Source organism: Mixophyes fleayi, chromosome 5 (assembly GCF_038048845.1).
Source record: "Mixophyes fleayi isolate aMixFle1 chromosome 5, aMixFle1.hap1, whole genome shotgun sequence".
NCBI lineage: Eukaryota > Metazoa > Chordata > Amphibia > Anura > Limnodynastidae > Mixophyes > Mixophyes fleayi.
The window spans coordinates 264,107,120-264,126,205 of NC_134406.1; the positions used below are offsets into that span (position 1 = coordinate 264,107,120).

Sequence of the window (19,086 nt, forward strand, 5' to 3'; positions counted from 1 at the left end):
CCATCTGTCTGTGTCACAGGATGGAACCAAGCTAAACAAGAGAAGGCACATCAATACAATACCACGTGCATTATACAGGCATACGTAGGGAACATTTACAAAAAAATAAAAATAGAGCGCTCATCAATACATTACATTTTCCCTTCAACAATCTCGTCTTCAACAAGACGAATCTCGTCTATTTTGTTCCCAAAACAGCAGAGATTCGCGTGTCACAATGCGTTAGTTGCTGTTCGGGGCATACATTGAGTGGTGCCAGTTATACCGATGACCGCTCTAAATAAGACTCATTTCTAAATATTAGAGGTGCCATATGGTCATTTTTACACATCATTCAATATCAAATAGTCCCGGTGATCGTCTGCCCAAGAAAGTACCTTGCGTGTCACATGAGCGATTCCGGTTGTGTATTCCCTTTACAACATCCAGGAAGCAGCGAAACAAATGGAAAAAATGCTCCCGGTAAGAAAGAATAGGACAGCTGGCAGCAGAATGCACAATAGTCCTTAATACGCTCTTGGAATTCTGCCACTAAAGTGGGTCAAGTCATAGAAATAATAATGACGTTTCACCCCGATTCCCCTTACAGACACCCTGTAACATTCAGATAAGTTCTTACACTTACAGGAATATTAGCAGGATGTATGTGCTTTTCATAGCACAGACCTTTTATCCAAAGTTCACATAAAGAATTAATCTGAAGCAAATAAACAGCATCTGGGCCCAACATTAAACAAAGTATAATTGTTTATTTCTTCTCTGAAGAAAATTGTGACAAACACAATGAAATGGCTTTGAAATTGTGGGAAAACAATACAAAGAAAAATATAGAAAAACAAACAAATAGGACATCACTACAGGGCTTCCAATTAAATACAGTTTTGCGATACAGTTGCATGATTTTTAAATAAACCAAAGAAACCATTCTTCCTCTGCAAATCAGTACAATATGTATTATGAAACACCAGCATGCTAAAATGATAATTATCAAAGGCTCTAAGAAAGCGGAAAGAGTGGTTCAAAGTACAAAAAGCAGGAAAAGTACCGTTGATATTTGCTACCTCGAGCTGTAATATTCTACAGGATAATGAAATTATTACTATTTTACCATGAAATTGGGCGGAATTGGGAAACAATTGCCCAGGACATAATAAATAACATGGCACGGTGTGTTTAGGAGTTATTAAGCACATTATTTGAAATGCAGATCAGTGTCTCTCGCAAGCACAGCTATCCAACAGGGGGAAAGCAGGCAGATCTACACTGACCGTTTCATGGCTTTCTGCTAAAATATTCAATTTTAGAGAAGGCACTAAAAAAAAAAAGTTTAATAGCCACAAACTTGGAAATATCTTCTCGTAGAGAACAAACTTACTTCTTAAACTGAACTTGCTTTTGAACCCGTGATCTATTGCGTTTATTGAAAACTAAATTAGCAGTAATTGATCCAAAACCATAGAGAAATAAGTTCTGATGACATTATCTTGGAGCAGAAGAGGAGTCAGATTTTCTGAGGAGTCAGAACTTATAACGATGCAAATCAAGATATACAACAGATCTATACCTAGTGTTATTCGACATTGCAAAGAAAAATCCACAAAACTACTGTGCACACATTGTAACATTTTTTTTGGAGCCAAAATAAATGAATTGAAAAAAACAAAACAAAGGTCTAGCAATGGGTCTAGGAGTTGTGCAAAAAAACACGTTTTAGTTTTAACCGTACAAGACAAAATTAAGTACAAAGCTGAATATTCATACGTGTAAGATACGGCTTTGTTGGCTGCAACCTTAACTTTCTGCCACTCTGAATTGCTGAGCAGATTTAGAAAATCTCACACAAAAACAAGAAATAGAATTTCCTGCAAACAATAACAACCCCCACAGGTCGCAATTAAATACACAGGAGAATAGAGGGAAATCATTTCTCACCTAAAAAAAAATAAAAAAAAAATTTCTGAAGCGCATTTGAACCACTTTTGTGATGGTAAACATAGTAAGGTGAACAGTATGATATTTAAAAAGAGAAAAAAAAAAGTGTTAATGTAATGTAAAGCTGCACACAATAACCAATGAGCGATACTTAATGCGGTGTAGATCTCTCATTAGGCAAAAGGTTTGGTCGCTCCAAGCTAAAAGCTTATTACGTGTTAAAGGACAAGGCCAGCGAAGTCTAATTTTATCTTACAGAGTAATGCTGGACGAAAATGTAACAAACATACAAGAAATCAAACTAGTGGTCACTGTGTTGTCTGCTATTCCAACCCGCCCTCTCCCACACAAATAAGATCCACAAACAAAAAAACTAAAATACTTAAGTCAGTAAAAATGTATTAAAATCTGAATTGTACAAGTTATGTGCTGCCCACATCATTGTAATCGTATTTACAGCAAAGTCCTCCGTCTGCAAGTGCGGCTACTTTGGCACAGCATGCAGATCTTCCACCCCACCACTGGGGGAGCTCTTCCCGCTCCGACACTCTGTGTGATCTTTCCAGGGGATCTCCATGCATTTCACAGTAAACTGGACACCGCCATCTTTTTCCTCTAAAACTCATTTGCCTTCCTAAAAGCAGAAAGACTTGTTATAACAGGTTTTTATAACATTCTACAATCTAGGCAGGGCTCTAGTCTTTCATTTAGGGATTAACATTCACATTATCTTTGAAATACAGAAAGATAATACGCACCCTCCTATGCCCCCCAGGCAGAGGCTATTTAAAAAAAATATATGTAGTAGCTTAAAAGTGCCGTGGTCTCCGCTGAATGTTACACTTCACAGAAGGTCCAGCAAACTTTATTTTTGACATCAATTCTTAACCATTATATATATTCCCTGAATATGCCCATAACCTAGTACTGTCATCCAGTATATATGTGACCACCTCTGTATACTGAGCATTACAGACAATTTGAAGAGGAAGAAAACTAATTTGTACGACCCGAAACTTAAACACTGGACTGAGAATTACTTACTAGGATCTGCTGCCATAATAAAAATTAGCAGCACAAGCAAATTAGTAATGATTAATAGTGTTTATTAAGCAAAAACTGGCATCTAATTGGATGCTACAGTACTTAAGAACAGGGTGCTCTTTAATTAAAGGAAGAAAAAACAAAAAAAACAAAACACAAAACAAAAAACAACAACAACTTACAAATTATGTCCCCCCCCACCCCCCCCAAATACCTGCTGGGATCTTTCCTACGTATTTGGTGCAAGGGTCCTGAGCTGAAAGGCTTTTGGATTGCAAGCAAAAACTGAATTTTCTCCATCTCTCAAATAGGTATATACCCTTCTCTCCCCAAAGTTTTTTTTCTTTTACTCCCCTTCCCTATCCCTCAGACATGAAAACAAACTAATTAGGTAATTTATTTTTGCCCCCCTCTGTTGCCCTTGATACTGCAGCCCCAGCCATGCCCCGTTGGTCCTCGCCAATCCAAACCCCAACCGTGGCACTCCAAGCTTACTCATCCCCTCCAAAAGTGTTCTTGTCCCTCTGAACGTCAATAGAGGAAATCCTGCTCCATTCGTCCACTTTAAATTCATCCTTTCCTCCTACTATTCTTTCCTCTCTCTTGCCAAACAAACCTATTTCACATCCCTCATCTCCTCCCTGTCCAATAAACCCCAATGCCTCTTTGCTACCATTAATTCTCTATCGTGTCCTCCCCCCCCCTCGTCCATCACCGCTCTTGACTTTGCCACCCACTTCAAAAACTAAATTGATTATTCACAATGATATCTATTCTCATCAGACTTACCTCACCGGTCCCCTCTATCACTCTGTCACCCTTGGCTCCTACCCTCCTGTAACTGTGCCCGAGATCCTCTCTTCTCCTCCTCTTCTACAACCTGTCCTCTCTCCCTCCAAGTTTTTCCGCTCCCTCTCTTCACCTTGCTCACCTCTTTAACCTCTCCCCCCCCACTGGTATCTTTCCCTCGGCCTTCAAGCATGCTCTCATCTCCCTTATTCTCAAAAAAACCCTCCCTTGACCCATCCTCTCTCTCCCAACTATCGCCCCATCCCTTTGCTTCTAAAATTTTCGAACAACTTGTCTTCAATCGTCTGACCCACTTTCTCTCTTCCCACTCTTTCTGTAGCACTCAAGTCTGGCTTCCGTCCCCTTCACTCAACTGAAACTGCCCTCACTAAAGTAACAAATGACTCTCAGCTAAGTTCAAAGGTCACTTCTCCCTTCTCATACTCCTCAACCTCTGCTGCTTTCGACAGCGTTGATCATTCTCTCCTGCTCAGCTCTCTCCTGCTCAGCCTTCCACCACCCTGGTCGCTATTTAGCAGTGTCTGCTTCTGACTCAACCTTCAGTCCTTCAAACGGTTACTCAAAACTCACCTTTTCAAGCTCGCTTAAATCTACCACCTCCTCCGAACCATCACCTCCTCTTCCTCGCCTGCCATCTCCATTTTCTCCCAGTTGGTCCTACTGTCTCACCACTGATCCTCTCTTCCTATTGTCCCACATCTGTCTACTGTCTGACTCCCTCGTACGTCCCGTCTTCTGCTGTACTCTGAGTCCCCATAGCATTACTCACACTTATCTGTGCTACTTATGTGTATTACCTCATCTGTTACCTGCTTCTGTATCCGCTGCTACGGAACCTGTGGTGCCTTATAAATAAATAATTGGGATGCTCATTTTAACGTCCACTTATACTTTTAATTAACCCATTACAAACAAATGTTTCTGATTTGTTCCTCAAAAAGCTCAACTTAACCTCTGACTTAGTGAACCAAAACTCAGTCTACCCATCAAAACTGGGACAGGGAATCTACCCACCCTCACTCTTCTTTCCCCACATCGTTAAAAAAAAAAAGGCCCCACCCCATGTACATTATTTAAGTGTTAATAGTGCACATTTCTGTTGCCGACATGTTTCTCTTATTTCTCATTGTAGCTATTTACTTGTTTGTTCAATGTTATCTGCATTGCGGCAGTAACTTTTTCAATAAGTTTGTACAATCGGAAAGAAAAAAAAAAACCCAGAACCATAGTATTACTTAATGACAAGCTATTTGCAGTGCAACCCTAAAAACCCAATTGTCTGATCTACACTCTGTTAATTATTACTGTCTCCAAAAATCAGTGTTACAAGTAGTGGAAACTGAATAATGCATTGACAAGTTCAATAAATAAAATACAAAAACCACATTGGTCTCATAGGGTGTTGGAGGAAGTGGGAATAGGGAGAAGGAGAGGATACACGGCCGAGGGGCCAAATCATTGAAAGATCAGGTTTACTAGAGGATAGAGGGCCATCTACCAGGAGATACCCCAGAGCCGGCTCATTACAATTGAATGAAAGCACTTCTAAAGAATGGCTTGCAATCCCTTTAAGAAACTTAGAAAAAAAGAAGTTATGCAAACGCAGGAGCTGTGAACCAAATATATACATATCTAAACTTGTCAGGATCTTGCTGGATGGCTCACACTTCATGCCACTATGCTTTGTGAGAATGTAAGCGCTTGTTTTTGTTGTAGGAGAGATGTGGAACAATCCAAAACTAGATATCAGAAGAGATTGTGACTCAATAGTGCTCATTTCTTCCAACCAGGAAACTGGATACTAACATTACCCTTATGTCAACATTTTACAGGTACATGTTGCCACAGCCAAGAACCTATCAGTCTTCCATGCAGCAAGACCATATACACAGCAAATATGATACTTAGAATTCTCAGTTATCCATTATGTACATCAATGTAACATTTCAGATTGGAGCCATCACCAGCACTGACTAACCCTGCATGTGCACCACTAGAATATAAACATAATAAGGCTCATTTATGAGCCATAAGACTATGCGGACACAGTGCATTTAATTATATGCAAAGGCATCTATAAATCACTGCTTACCGCATACATAAGGTGCATGCCTACCTCCTGGTTTTTGAAATTTACCTGTGCAAATGCTCTGAGCAACCACTTGCAAAACAAGAAGCAGAACTTGGAATTGCACATAGTGGGGAAAACCAACCAACCATATACTTCATATGCCTACCACCATCACCCAGTTCATTCATTTAAACTTTTCACTTTTTTTATTTTAAAATAGCCTACTGCTTTAAACAAAACACATTATACAAAATGAAAAAAAGAATGCATGGCATTACAAAACAATCGAAAACTTTAAAGCTGCATTTTTCAGCTTAGGAGTCCTACTGTGTCTGCAAAGCACACATGGAATCTGTATAGAATTACCAACAAAAATAAATAATATATTACTTGACAAGGTCGGTAGAACTAATCCTATTCTGCAATACAATATATTTCTACCAGTTATTTGGTAAATTACATGGAATTCCCACACTACACAGAGGAAGGAGGACACCTGCTGGACAAACACATAATTGCTGTTTCAACCAGTATGAAAATAGTTATTGCATAATGAAGTTTAGAATGCTGGAACGCATGATCCAACATATCAATGTGAAAACAAAGGTGTGACTGGATCACTCAAATAACTTATGGTATCAAATTATTTAAGGGAAATAGCGCAGGGCGCTGATTTATATAAATTGCCAATGCACTTATTTTTAATATTGTATATATTCTGAGATAGGAAATTGTTATTTCTGAGACCAGGGTAGAAACAGTTTTTTCCTGTTTTCACCTTACTAAAGGACATGTCTTATTTCTGATGCATATATCTGATACAATAGGCCTTTGTGGATGGAGGTCTTGTGTGTATTGGGATGTATTTAGTATGGAAGTGTCATTGTTTAGGATAAGGTTGCTAGTGGAAACCTCCAATTAGGCATATGTGCAAGGGAGTCCGATAGCAGGAAGTGCTAACAAATTTTTGTGATGGAAATGTCATGCCTGCTCTGGCCAAAGGCCCAGCAGGGGATCGTTACTGTGTGGCCTTTTGCCCAGAGTGAATTTCATAGATAAGGCACGAGAGGTAGTTATTACAGAGAAGGAGAAATGCAGGACAGTGGTAAAGCTAAAAAGACATGAGGGAGGGTATTTCGAGCCGTATGAAAGGGTGGTGTTGAGGGCTTTGTAGGTCAGTAATTTGAATTTGGTTGTGGAAGATATGGGGGAGCCAGTGCTAAGATCAGCAGAGTGTTATGTTGGTGCGGAGCAGCAAGAGAGGAAGCTTCAACCTTGCCACGGCATTCGGGACGAGGCGTTATGGATGGGGAGGGGATATTTGAGGGGATGTGGTGAAACCAGCAGGGCTAAATTTGTGGGCTCCAAACATAGGCCCACTGAGTTTCTACTGGTTAAAAGTGTGCTAAAAATAAACAACAAAATAAAATGTCATACTGAGTGGACAAATCCCTTCTTTAAGTGGTTGCTGGAATTTACATTTGACGCTTATGGAAAAAGTAATAAAGGATTTAAAATTTCACATTTTATATAAAGAGGGATATTTAAAGAGTGTTAGTAGAAGCAACTAGGATTCACTCTGCTTAGGTTTCTAACATTAGCATTATTGGTCCTTATGCCATCTACTTTTTGCTTTCTTTCTCAATTTACAAAAAAAACCAAAACCCTAAAATGTAAAAAAAATAGAATGAGCTTTTGGTAATGCTGTAAATAATTCCAAGTTTGCTGTGATTAACGCAAGTTCACATTTCCAGTTAAAGCTATGTTGATGAAAATGCTACTTATGGTTATTGTTAATCCCTTTTCCTCAAAATACGCCATGGCTGCCATTACAATGAGTAGGCTCCCTTCCCAATTTAGGGAGACACAGGTTAAGTGAAAACACCCCCATACATTACATAAGACAGCTCCTCCTCTTGCCCTACTTCTTTGACTGACTTACCCAGCTTTCTTCTGAGAAACATACAAATATAAACATGGGCTGCGGTGAAGTTTTTAGAGGAAAATTAAACAACAGTAACCATAACCCACATTTTTTCTCTTTAATCCTCCATGGCAGCCATTACAATGGGATGTGCCCAAGCAATACAGTAGGAAGGGCCACAAAAGAACATATCAGCAATAAAATGTTGCATACTCAAGAATTTATTCAATGGTTGTATAGAAAACATGTTTCCCAAACTGAGAGTCAATAGAGAAGAGATCCAGATAAAGACTATCAAAGGTGTTGATAGATGTCCATCCAGCGGCTCTGCAAGGTTCTGTCATTGAAGCCTGAGCCTCAAGACATTACTAATATATGCCTGTGTTGAGTGGGCTCAGTATCTCTGGCACCTTACGCCCAATTCCAGAGCGTTGGGCGCTAATCCAAGGTTCTATGGAGCCACAAAGGACCTAAAGGGAAGATGTATCCTCTTTACGACTTGGTAAAAACGAATAATCAATTCTTCAGAAGCTTATTTGGTATTTAAGAAGACACTCAGTGCGGATACTTGTACCTTGAGTGTAGATAAGGCAAGATCTGTTTTGAAACCATCCTGAAGGAAGTCAAGAATCTGGAATAGTTGCTGCAGTTGAACTGAACTTCGAGGCACACGATACATGTCTCACCAACTCTGTAATACTTTATTGAATTGTTCTTTCTTTCTTTGTGACCATGCGCTTTGTGATATCGGTTTCAGAAAATGGGCAACACTGGAGTCTGTCATATCTACTCCTTGTCTTTCATTTTGGCCTTTGCCAACAGCTGAGAAACTTCCTTGTGGTTATTGACAGTGTGATGGCACAATTCAGAGAACTTTTCTTGTGAACCCTCCGAGTTTGAGGTTCCAGATGAAGGCTTAGCATGAGACATCATCCCTATGGTGGAGGAAAACATTCCCAACAACTGAAGACTCTTCCTTAACTATATTCCCCACCAGAAGGTGGTCACCTAAATAGGGACATATAATGACCCCTTGCTTCCTTAGGTACGTCACCAGGGCAATTAGCACTGTGGAAAATGTTCTTGGAGATGTCGGCTGGTCGAATGGCAGGCTGGTGAACTGAAAGTGCGAACCCACGATCCAGAACATGAGGAATTTCATGTGATGAACTACAGAGGGTAAATGAAAATATTAATCCTGAGGATCCATGAATGTGAGAAAATCCCCTTCGTAATTCCATGCTAAAGTGCCTGGTACGGACAAACTTGTTGAGCCTCTTCAAATCTAAAAGAGTGAAGTCAAGATAAATTGCTTGACTTTTTCAAGGTTTGCAGACTTATGTAAGGCTTCCAACTGTATTAGAGTTGACAAAGTCATGGATTGTACAAAGAAGCTCCCACTGGGATACTGATAAAATTAATCGGGAATTCATTTCTTACAAGGGTCCAAAGCCCATTGGTCTGTGATTGAGTGGGTCCATATCTTTGCATACTGTGCAATTCTGCCTCCTACTAGTGTTATGGAGGACTGATCCCGGCTGTAGTCATTGTGGAGCCCTTGATTTACCCTCCCCTCTTTGTCTGAATGCCCTAAAGGACTGTTTTAATGTAGCAGGAATATTCTGCATGGTGTATTGTCTTCCTGGCCTGGAAATTCTCACTGCTTTGAAATGTTGATGAGTCGAGGAAAGTAAAGGTATTTTGACCTTCTATTCTGTGGCAAGTGGTTAGATTTACCACCAGAAGATTTCTGTATTGTGGTGTTCATGAAAAGCAGGGAGGGACCCTTCAAATAGGCTAAACTATTTTTTGTTGCGTTTGCTGCCCAAGGTCGCAACCAGAAGTCCCTTCTAGATGTCACTACTGATGCCGTTGACCTTGCTGAAAAAGCAATGATGTCCAAGATTCTTCACATAAAAATGCTATATGCCTCTCAGCATAACTTCAATGCTCCTCAACATATATTGTTTGCTCACTTTCTCTTGTACATCTGTATATATTGTTTCTACGCACAGTCTGGTCACACCTGATTTCTATGGTCCCAGGTGAAATATGCCTCAGAAACCCGATCACTTTCTTCAAGAGGGATATTAGTTCTAGCTGGCATACTAGGCATCGGTCCATCCAACTTTGGATGGATACATACATTTTAATCTCCAAGTTAGACTGACGCTTTGCCACCTGTGCCCATTCCTTATGAATTAGTTCTTTCACAATTTGATGAACTGGAAAAACTCTACATTTCAGATGAAAGGGATTTACAAATCTCATCTATATTAAACATCCTAGGTGTTTCTTTGATTTTCCCAGATTCATAACTAGAGGCTTCTTCTAAATTTCCTGAAGAATTCCATGGCGGCTGAGAGCATCTATCCTCCAAATCCATGCTTGTTTGGGGCCTTGCCCATTATACCTTTTTTAAAAGATCTTCCTTCGTTACAAAAGATGCCTTCCATCCAGGCTGCACGTTTCCTTAAACCAGTGTTGGCTAACCTGTGACACTCCAGGTGTTGTGAAACTACAGGTTCAAGCATACCCTTCCAGTAATAAGCCGCTATATATTGGCAAAGCATGCTGGGACTTGTAGTTTCACAACACCTGGAGTGTCACAGGTTAGCCAACACTGCCTTAACAATGTTCAAGGGGCTGACTTTTTTCCTTTGGCTTGAGAACTACACACTGAACAAAAAAAACAAAAACAAAAAAGCCTTCAGATTCAATTGTTAAAGGTTTATTACAGGCTCCAGAGACACAGCGTAGTTGTGCTCTGCTCGTCTCCTCTCCATCCACAGGCCCTACTGAAAGGGCATGGTATTACTATCTAAATACATAAACAACAAAGTAACCCTAACTTAGCGCTTACCTAGAGTGGGTGCCCTCCAGCTGGTTGTTCGTGAACTGGTGCGAAATTTGCATCGGTAGCAGACTGGTGTTCCCTGGGTGTCCAGCCTAGTCATCAGATTACACCACATATGGTGCATTGCCAAGACCACATAGAAGGTCCTGCATTATAGAAACATAAAAACACTACCTGACCTACCTACACTAGACAGGGAAAGATGTAGGGGAGAAGACGGGTGCTGCCTTATACTCTGTATGGGATAATTTGTACTTAAACTTAGCCATGGAGGATTGAAGAGGAAAACAGTTTGTCTAGGGTTCGAAAGCTTGGAGAGAAATACCCATTTTAAGTGAAGGAATGCACCAAGGAGGATATTAGTGGTCATCATACCTCTGGAATCATTGTTATACCTCCCCACTCTTTCCTCAGGAATCACTGATGTACCACTGTGCATACAGTCACTCTTACCCCAAACTATTATTATCCAAGCAGCCTTGTACAATGAATGCTTAAAGTTTGCTTTTTGGTTATTTTATGGGTGACAATAACCCTACATTAACATAGTGCGGTGCTTTATGATGATGTCAAAGCCATTAGAGATTCCAAGCAGTCTCTAAATTATAAATGTATTTAACAATATGGTGCTGTCCTATTCCAAACCCAGAAGTCCACCATTATTTTTGTAGTACACACACTATACAATTTCCTATATTTCTTTTGTTATTGAAGTGTAAAAGGTAATTTCGCAACAAAACTTTTTTTTTTTTTTTTTTTATTAAATTCGGTCTGGTATAGTGAAATGAATACGCTATCCCTTCTGTACAGGCTACAAGCAAACTTTGGGGTTTTCAGACCTGACCACACAACCAAAGATGTCATAACATATCCTCAACAATGTCACTAGGCTGCACCCAAGCAGCTGTATTGTGACAGAATTATCACACATGACTAGGATTGGCAGGAAGGATTTTGGGAGAATTATAGAACAGACAAAAAAACATAAAAAAAACAGCAGCTTAGACAAAAACCTGTAAGGTATAAAGTTACTAGTGTGAGATATTGGCCAACAATTCCTAACAGTGGTCAACATGCAATTGCAGAGGCCAGCAGATTTACCTAGCAGTAAATAAACATTTAGCCAGCAGTGACCAACATGCAATTGCAGTGTCCAGACACTTAACCACCTATGTCCGCAATTCCAGCACATCTGCAAGTGTTTTAAAGATGGCAGTAACCATTACAAGCACAGACAAGGTAGAATTGTGAAGTTCCTTGCACCAATGACCTGCAGCGACTTCCAACCTGGGATAACTGAGGCACCTGCTGCAAATTTGCCGCCATTGAGCTCAAACTCCCATAAGACCTTACAGCCTATAATACTGCAAGTTAAAGCCCAACTTGACATACCCAGCCAAAAGTCACAGTTGGACAGTGATGCAATCTGCATGGAACTTCTAATTTAAAGCAGTTTCTAGTGACTTCAAACAAATTCTTGGCACAAGAATATTAAACAATCAAGTTAAGGGGTAAAGAAAGCTGGGGGGGGGGGGAAAAGCAGTGATGTAGATGTCAATAGGATAAGAGCACATAATTTCATAGGTCTTTACTTACCTGTCAATCTTCCATTTTTGAAAGTCTCCGTTTAACATGTTTTGGGGGTTCCCAGGTATCGCTATCATCAGTTTCTTCATTTTCTTCCTCTTCATCCTGATCATCCAATAGATCATCATCCTCCTCCTCTTCATCAAAAGGGTCCAAACCGGCATCCTCTCTTTGAAGACGGTCAGCAAACCATTCCCTAACCTGCTCATATCCCATCTGAGATTTGGCAACCAATTCATCCAGGTCCTCCTCATTGAGAAACTTGTGCATTAAATAGTAGTCTTTCAGTAACGCTTTCCCAGTCTTATATTTTATCGGTGGTGGTGCCCTCTCCCAACTATTTGTTCTTCGTGGTCCTTTTGGACGTCCTCTTGGTCTCCCCCGTCCTCGACCCCTGGGCCTCCCCCTGCCCCTCTTTCGTGAAAAGCTCTGCCCATTAACGTTTGGGCTGGCATTGCTGTTTACTTGGTATTGGTAGAACCACTTCAAATGATGGTTTTTAGCTGCATATCTGGTATCGCCAAACCAACCAACAATATCGCTTCTAGCAAGACCAGTCTCCTCTGCCAGTTTGTCATATTCAGGTGGTGTTGGCCACTGTGTACGGACAAATGCACTTTTAAGTTGGTGTAATTGATCTGGGGTCTTTTTTCCAATTTTTCCAGCCAATGCTGCCCCAGATTTTCCATCCAAGTCTTCCTTTATTCCTTGTTCCACATTGCCCTCATTAAAATCTACAGGTTCCTCCTTTACTCCAGTTGAACGTCTTTTCTCTGCAAACCAAGCATCAATTTCTCGCCTTGTCAGTTTGGTAAGAACCCTTAACTTGTTTAATTCCTCATCCGATGGTATAATGTTTTTAAGAAAACTCCCTTCAAGAGCTTGTATCTGTTCCACTGTCTTTTCTTTGAATTTCTGTGGTGTGAAATCTGGGAAAGGGTTCCAACTTTGCCTACGCTGCGGTGTTGTTATAACAGATGTTGGAGATTCTGTTGTTTCATCACTAGAATCAATAATTATAGTTCCACTAGGGTCACTGGTGAAATGGATACCATGACTTCCCTTGGAATTTCTTTGGTTATATCGCGTATCGCTAAACCATTTTTTGATTTCTCCTTTAGTCAGACCCGTTAATCTCATCAGTCGTTCGATTTCACTATTGTGCGGAAACTGGTTCCTCAGATAGCTCATTTTCAAAGCCGTCAACTGCTCCTTGGTTTTCTTGGAACGCATACCAAGAGCATCGACTATCATGGTAGATTCCTGCTTGGGGAGCTGTGGACTCGGAACAGCAGCAACTCTCTTTGTTTGCGACACCATTTGGGTTTGTGGAAGCTGACTCAGCTGCAGATGTGCGTTAGTTGGGACGCCGGCAACAGTCAACGCTATTGGAGTAGTTACCGGCAAGGCGTTTGTTCCTGTAACTTGTGTGAGCACAAGGCTAGGCTGGCCAACTATTTGGCACGTCTGTAATATGGAAGGCAAGCCGTTGGCAGCTGAAGAAATGTGAGCTGGAAAAACAGTTATTGTCTGAGGGACTGTGTGGACCGTCCCATTAAATTGTTTCCTTCTCGCATCCTCTACTTCCTCAGGTGTCCAGCTAACACCATGTTTTAGCCGTTGGGCGGAGAACCAGATTTTTATTTGTTCTTCTGTGCATTTAGTTTGTACAGCAAGAAGGGTTATCTCCGAAACAGTTGGGTATGGAAACTTGTTGTAGTTACTTAGCAACAGAGGATTGCTATCCAATGCAGCATTGTATGTGGGAATGCTATTGATGGGTATTAAGACTTTTGAAAGGATGTTGCAATTTTGCTGTGCCTGTACAGTTGTAATAACTTGTGCCAGTCCAGACTGAAGGACAGTAGCGGGTGTAACCGTACACGGCAATTCCTGGGCGCTAGTCACAACCGTAATATTTGTTGTTTTTACAGGTTCGGGAACAACTGGAGCCGGCTTGACTTCTGGCTCTTCTTGTGGTTTCACATTTGGCTCAGTCTCTATTTTCAAGTCTTTTTCCTCCACTCCATCTTCAACTGCATTTTGTGATACAGTTATTCGCTTCTTCTCTGATTTCTCCTTCATTATTTTCATTATTGGGGTTTTACTGATTGAAATCCCAGGTGAGTTTGACTCGGACTGTTCTTGATTTTCTTCTTGGACAAAGCTCCCATCAAAAGTTAAATCATTGACAGTTTGCTCGAAAATTGACTGGTTGTTGCGCTTAACCATGGTTAACTTAAAGTTGTCTTCTCCAGGATGATACTTCATGTTGTGCTCATTAAGCGAATCATACCGTTTAGTGAGAAAGTTACACTCCACACAAAAATAGGAAGAATTTAATACAACATTGGGGTGCTCAGAATCCACATGAAAGGTAAACATATTTAAGTCTGGAGTTTGAAACGAACAATATTTACATTCATAACCACCTTCTACAGTTTTACTTTGCTGATTGTCTGAATCGTTATGTTCTAGTGCATCGCCGTCTTCGCTGGATGTGCTCTCTGGTGCAGTGGTCTCCGGTACAGGCTTCTCCACGGGTGTTAGCGGTGGTGAACTTTCCTCAACATCAGAGTTCATTTCTGTATCGGGGTCATGCTCTCTTGCAAGCACCATGCAAGGAGTTTTTGTTTTTCGTTTACTTGCCATAGTGCAACCTTATGAAATGATATAAAAAAAAAAAAAAAAAAAAAAATCCCCAACAAACTATTGTAGTTGCAATAGCACCAGACAGCAACAGCCTCCGACGGTTCAAAATGGCTTTTAAATATTAAATCTCTTGAGCATTTGATGTAAAGCTTCTAGTGCAGAACTATCAAGTTAAGTTCATGATGGATATCTGGAAAAAAAAAACAAACAAAAAAAATAAGTTATTAAGGAGGACTACCATTTATTTATTTTACAAATCCAGATATTATGGTTTTAATATATGAATTATTTTTGTTAAGTTTATTTCTCCTGACATTTACCTGGTCCTGTGTGTACTGCATAGTAATCCAATTGCATGTTATATTAGACATGTACATAACGAGATAGCTGTATGTCCTACATGGTAATGAAGACCCCAAGACATACAGCCAACCTTGTTCCCAAAAATAAAGTAAAATAACCCTCAAGTACAGTTTCTGTACACAACCCAAGAAATACATGTGTATGATATCCAGCGTCACTTACACTGTGTCATTGGCTTAACGCAGCATAGAGTACCAGTCTGTGATGAGCAACTGTCACTTACTGTCTCAACAGCATTGGCCTTATCAAGGAAATAAGCTACCTAATCAAATATGCAGTGGACCTCTCTGCAGAGCTTTAAAAGGATGTATTAAGTAGTAAACATTTGTTTTACGATTCGCACTGCTGAACAGGAAACCAATTCTGACAGTGCCATTCAAAAAGCTGCGACAATACAATTATTTAATAGTTTCACTTCTACAACTACCTCTACAAACTGATGAAAAAAATAGTACCTTCGTAATAAAATAGGGAAAAAAACCCCCCCCAAAACATAAATAAAAAACTGAACGTGTGAAGACAACAGTGTTCAGTAAACCATCCATGGACAATCTACAACCGTAATTATAATGTTGGAGAAGATCGGTTTACATGAAACAGGACCAGTGGGGAGGTGCTAAAAAAGGTTCATAAGAGAGTTTGATAAAACTGAAACGGAGCCCATACCTTGTATGGTCAGTTATTGCCCATTTTACGCTACAAGTCTTGTTTGCAGAGATATAAAATCACCCAATTATCTAAAGATCTGTAACACCAGAACTAACATTTCTGTGATCCATAACACAACATGATACATGAAGAACAAAATACAAAGACCAGACATACTGAATGAATAAAAATACAGGTAACACAGTAATGTAGATCAAATTATATGAGGAACAGTGATGGTAGTAATCAGTGGGAAGTAGGCCTAAGCTTAAGAAAACAGGGCTAAGGAAGCAGGCCAAGAGGTACAGAGGGTGATGAAATATAAGACGGAAAACACAAGGAAAGAGGGCCCTGCTCATGAAAGCTTATGTCCTAAAAGGAAAGGGGGAGACACAAATATGGTGTTACCAACTGGGGGAGTGGGGTATGACCCCTTACCACAAATGATGACGGATTCATGTAGTAATCTATCACTCTTTTGGTAAAAAAAACAAACTTCTTTCTTATATTACCTTTCAGTCTTTTTCCCTCCAAACGTGTCTCCTTATTTTAGAAATTCTTATTGTAAAGAATGCAGCCATCCTGAACTATTAATATCTTTACGTTTCTATCACTCCCTTCTGTCCTCTAAGCAGTACAATATTTAGCATGTAGTCTCTCTTGATAGTTTTTATAGTGTATGCACTATTTTAGAAGCCCTTCACTGAATGGTTTGTCAGTTTTTGTCTTATTGATGATATGGCCTCAAGAATTGTACACAGTATTCCAGGTGCAGAAACTGCATTTTGTCACATCCCTCCATGCTCCCTTACCCACTTACAAGGATTTATAAGATATACTTCCATGACAATGGCGAGAGATTGGGAAGGGAACGGCGTCAGGAAGCAGTTTGGCAGGAGACAGCAAATGTTCTGATTAGACACGTTGTGTATATTTGTAGTTGCAGCTATGACACGTGTTCATTTACAAAAAATAGCTTCTGTAATCTATATCCATAATTTACACCCCTCCAAAAACTGACCATGTCCCCCCCTCTGGTCTCATGTTACCGCTTCACTAGGGTCACATACGCTTTTAATTTTTTTAAAACAAATCTGGTCACTTTAATATATGAACCCCATAAGAATATAAATACTGAGCATGATTACAATGAAAAATATTTTATATCTACTGAAGGGTATTTAATTAAAATGCCCTTACACAGCCAAGAATAAAAAAAATAGCAAAAATAAGATTCCATGGGGCCAATTCAATTTGGCCACGTTATTCTAGGGATAACGGAGACTGTGCACTATTACGGTTACTAAGGTAAGAGTGTGTAGTATTGCCGTTAGTGCATTAATTTTACCGCTGATTTTTGCTCGTAGCCCTTGGGGCCGCGAGCAAAAATCTGGGTTAAAATTTCCGTGTTAACAGTAATACAATTAGCACCACGTTATTCCTACACTAATGTGGCCGAACTGAATGTGCCATTATATGTAAAATAATTGGGTCATTCCATGTCAGCTCAACCAGCGTTGTCCACCACCCATCGCAGATTTCTAAGAAAATTTTTTAGTTGAGAGGATGTCAAAACAACCATTTCTGCCAAATATCTCAACTGTCTGACAATTAGTTGATTAAATATTGATTTTTCAATTAAATAATTTACTAATCGCTGCTTCTTTATCCAGTTTATTTGAAGTATCGCGGGTGTTTATTAAAGGAATCACCACAAAATTTGGACTCCTAAAGTAACTCTTCCTCCCGAATCCAAAAATCCAAACCAAATTACTTTATCTGCCTCATGTTTTGCGTTACGGCAAAAACGCACATTTTTCGAATAGAATAAAAAACACTAGGTTCAATTGACATTAGGGATCACATTTTTTTTTGGGGGGGGGGGGGGGGGGGGGAGAGGGATAGTCTAAAATTTTAGACTATCCCTGGAAATTAGGGATGGCTGGCAAACAGCCACACCCTTATCACAGCTACTACCCAAGAGGTTTGTCACACCCACTTCATCACAAATGACTGACATAGGGAGGTTCACTCTTACATCATAGTGATAACTTGCCTATATAAGAAAAATTTCTGGCCATTAAACATCATTCTGGCTGAAACCCAGAAGTAGGTCAGTAGGTGGGAGACCTGCATGGCGGAGACACTAGGCGGGTGACCTGCACATGTTATCTGTTTAATTGTCAGATGTTACAAACTATAACAAACATTTGTTTCAAATGCCTTCTGATATGTTATTACAGAGAGAGGCCCCTTTGATTAAATGTACTGTTTTAACTATTTATAGATTAAGGGCAATGTGTGGCCCTTTTAAAGGTTAGAGGGCTGCACCAGGCGCCCACACGAATAGTATCAGGTTATCTATAACTGTGCTAGACATATAGCACAAAAGCACCTTGTTTACATGCACACGCTCCGTCCCTGTAAATATTTTATCTATACTCTGGGTGAAACTGTGCAAGTGCCTCAGTCTCCTCACTAGATTGCAAGTATCTGGATGAACACTCCCACTTTATTGTACAGTGCTCCCCCTCTTTATACCAAACCCCTTTACAACGACAACCTTGCTTACTACTAGGTTGTTTGAACAAACACACACTAAAATGCAACAACGTAGGAGTTTTCACTTGCAATTTATTTTTAAAATACCCTTCATTCCCTAGAATAGTACTTGGGTGAAGGCATTACCCCTGGCCGCCCCTACAGCCCCTATTTTTTATATTACGCAGTGCAACAACGCTTAACTATACCTAGTACCTCTGATGCTCCCCTTCGGCAATACTCGGGTCTCCCTGGGGTAGGAGAGTGCTGAAAGTGAGCAATTGAGGTTCTAGCATCGATTAGCGCACTAGACACTGTTCGATAAAACAAATGGTGGAGTTACCAGAGGAAACTCCCCACCCTCCAATGTATACTATTCTAAGGAATAGAGGGCATAACAGATATATTTGCATAGAAAAAACCCCTTTAATTCCATTATTTTTTAAGGCAGGTAGCAATACTGGGTTCTTAAAAGCCATCAATTATTTCACTTTAAATTTAACAATGCAGTGATAGGAAAATATAATCAACGTTACTTAGCCCTAGATTCCAGATATTCAACAGCGTAAATTTCTCAGGAGTCTTTTGTAAATTAATTGACTCATTTGTAATGCTTAACAATGGTTTAAGGAAAATAATGAAACTGTTTCAGAACCA

General features: G+C 40.0%; 1 protein-coding gene across 1 annotated transcript in view; it reads right to left on the minus strand.

The window, feature by feature from the left end:
• Window positions 1–729: 729 nt before the first annotated feature.
• ZHX1 (zinc fingers and homeoboxes 1) overlaps window positions 730–19,086 on the minus strand; it is a 21,805-nt gene continuing 3,448 nt past the window's right edge. The window contains exons 2-3 of the mRNA XM_075214026.1: window positions 12,235–15,067; window positions 730–2,566 (exon numbers count right to left, since the gene is read on the minus strand). Coding sequence (XP_075070127.1) covers window positions 12,238–14,877 — 2,640 coding nt within the window. The 5' untranslated portion in view covers window positions 14,878–15,067 and the 3' untranslated portion in view covers window positions 730–2,566; window positions 12,235–12,237. The remainder of the gene's footprint in view (window positions 2,567–12,234; window positions 15,068–19,086) is intronic.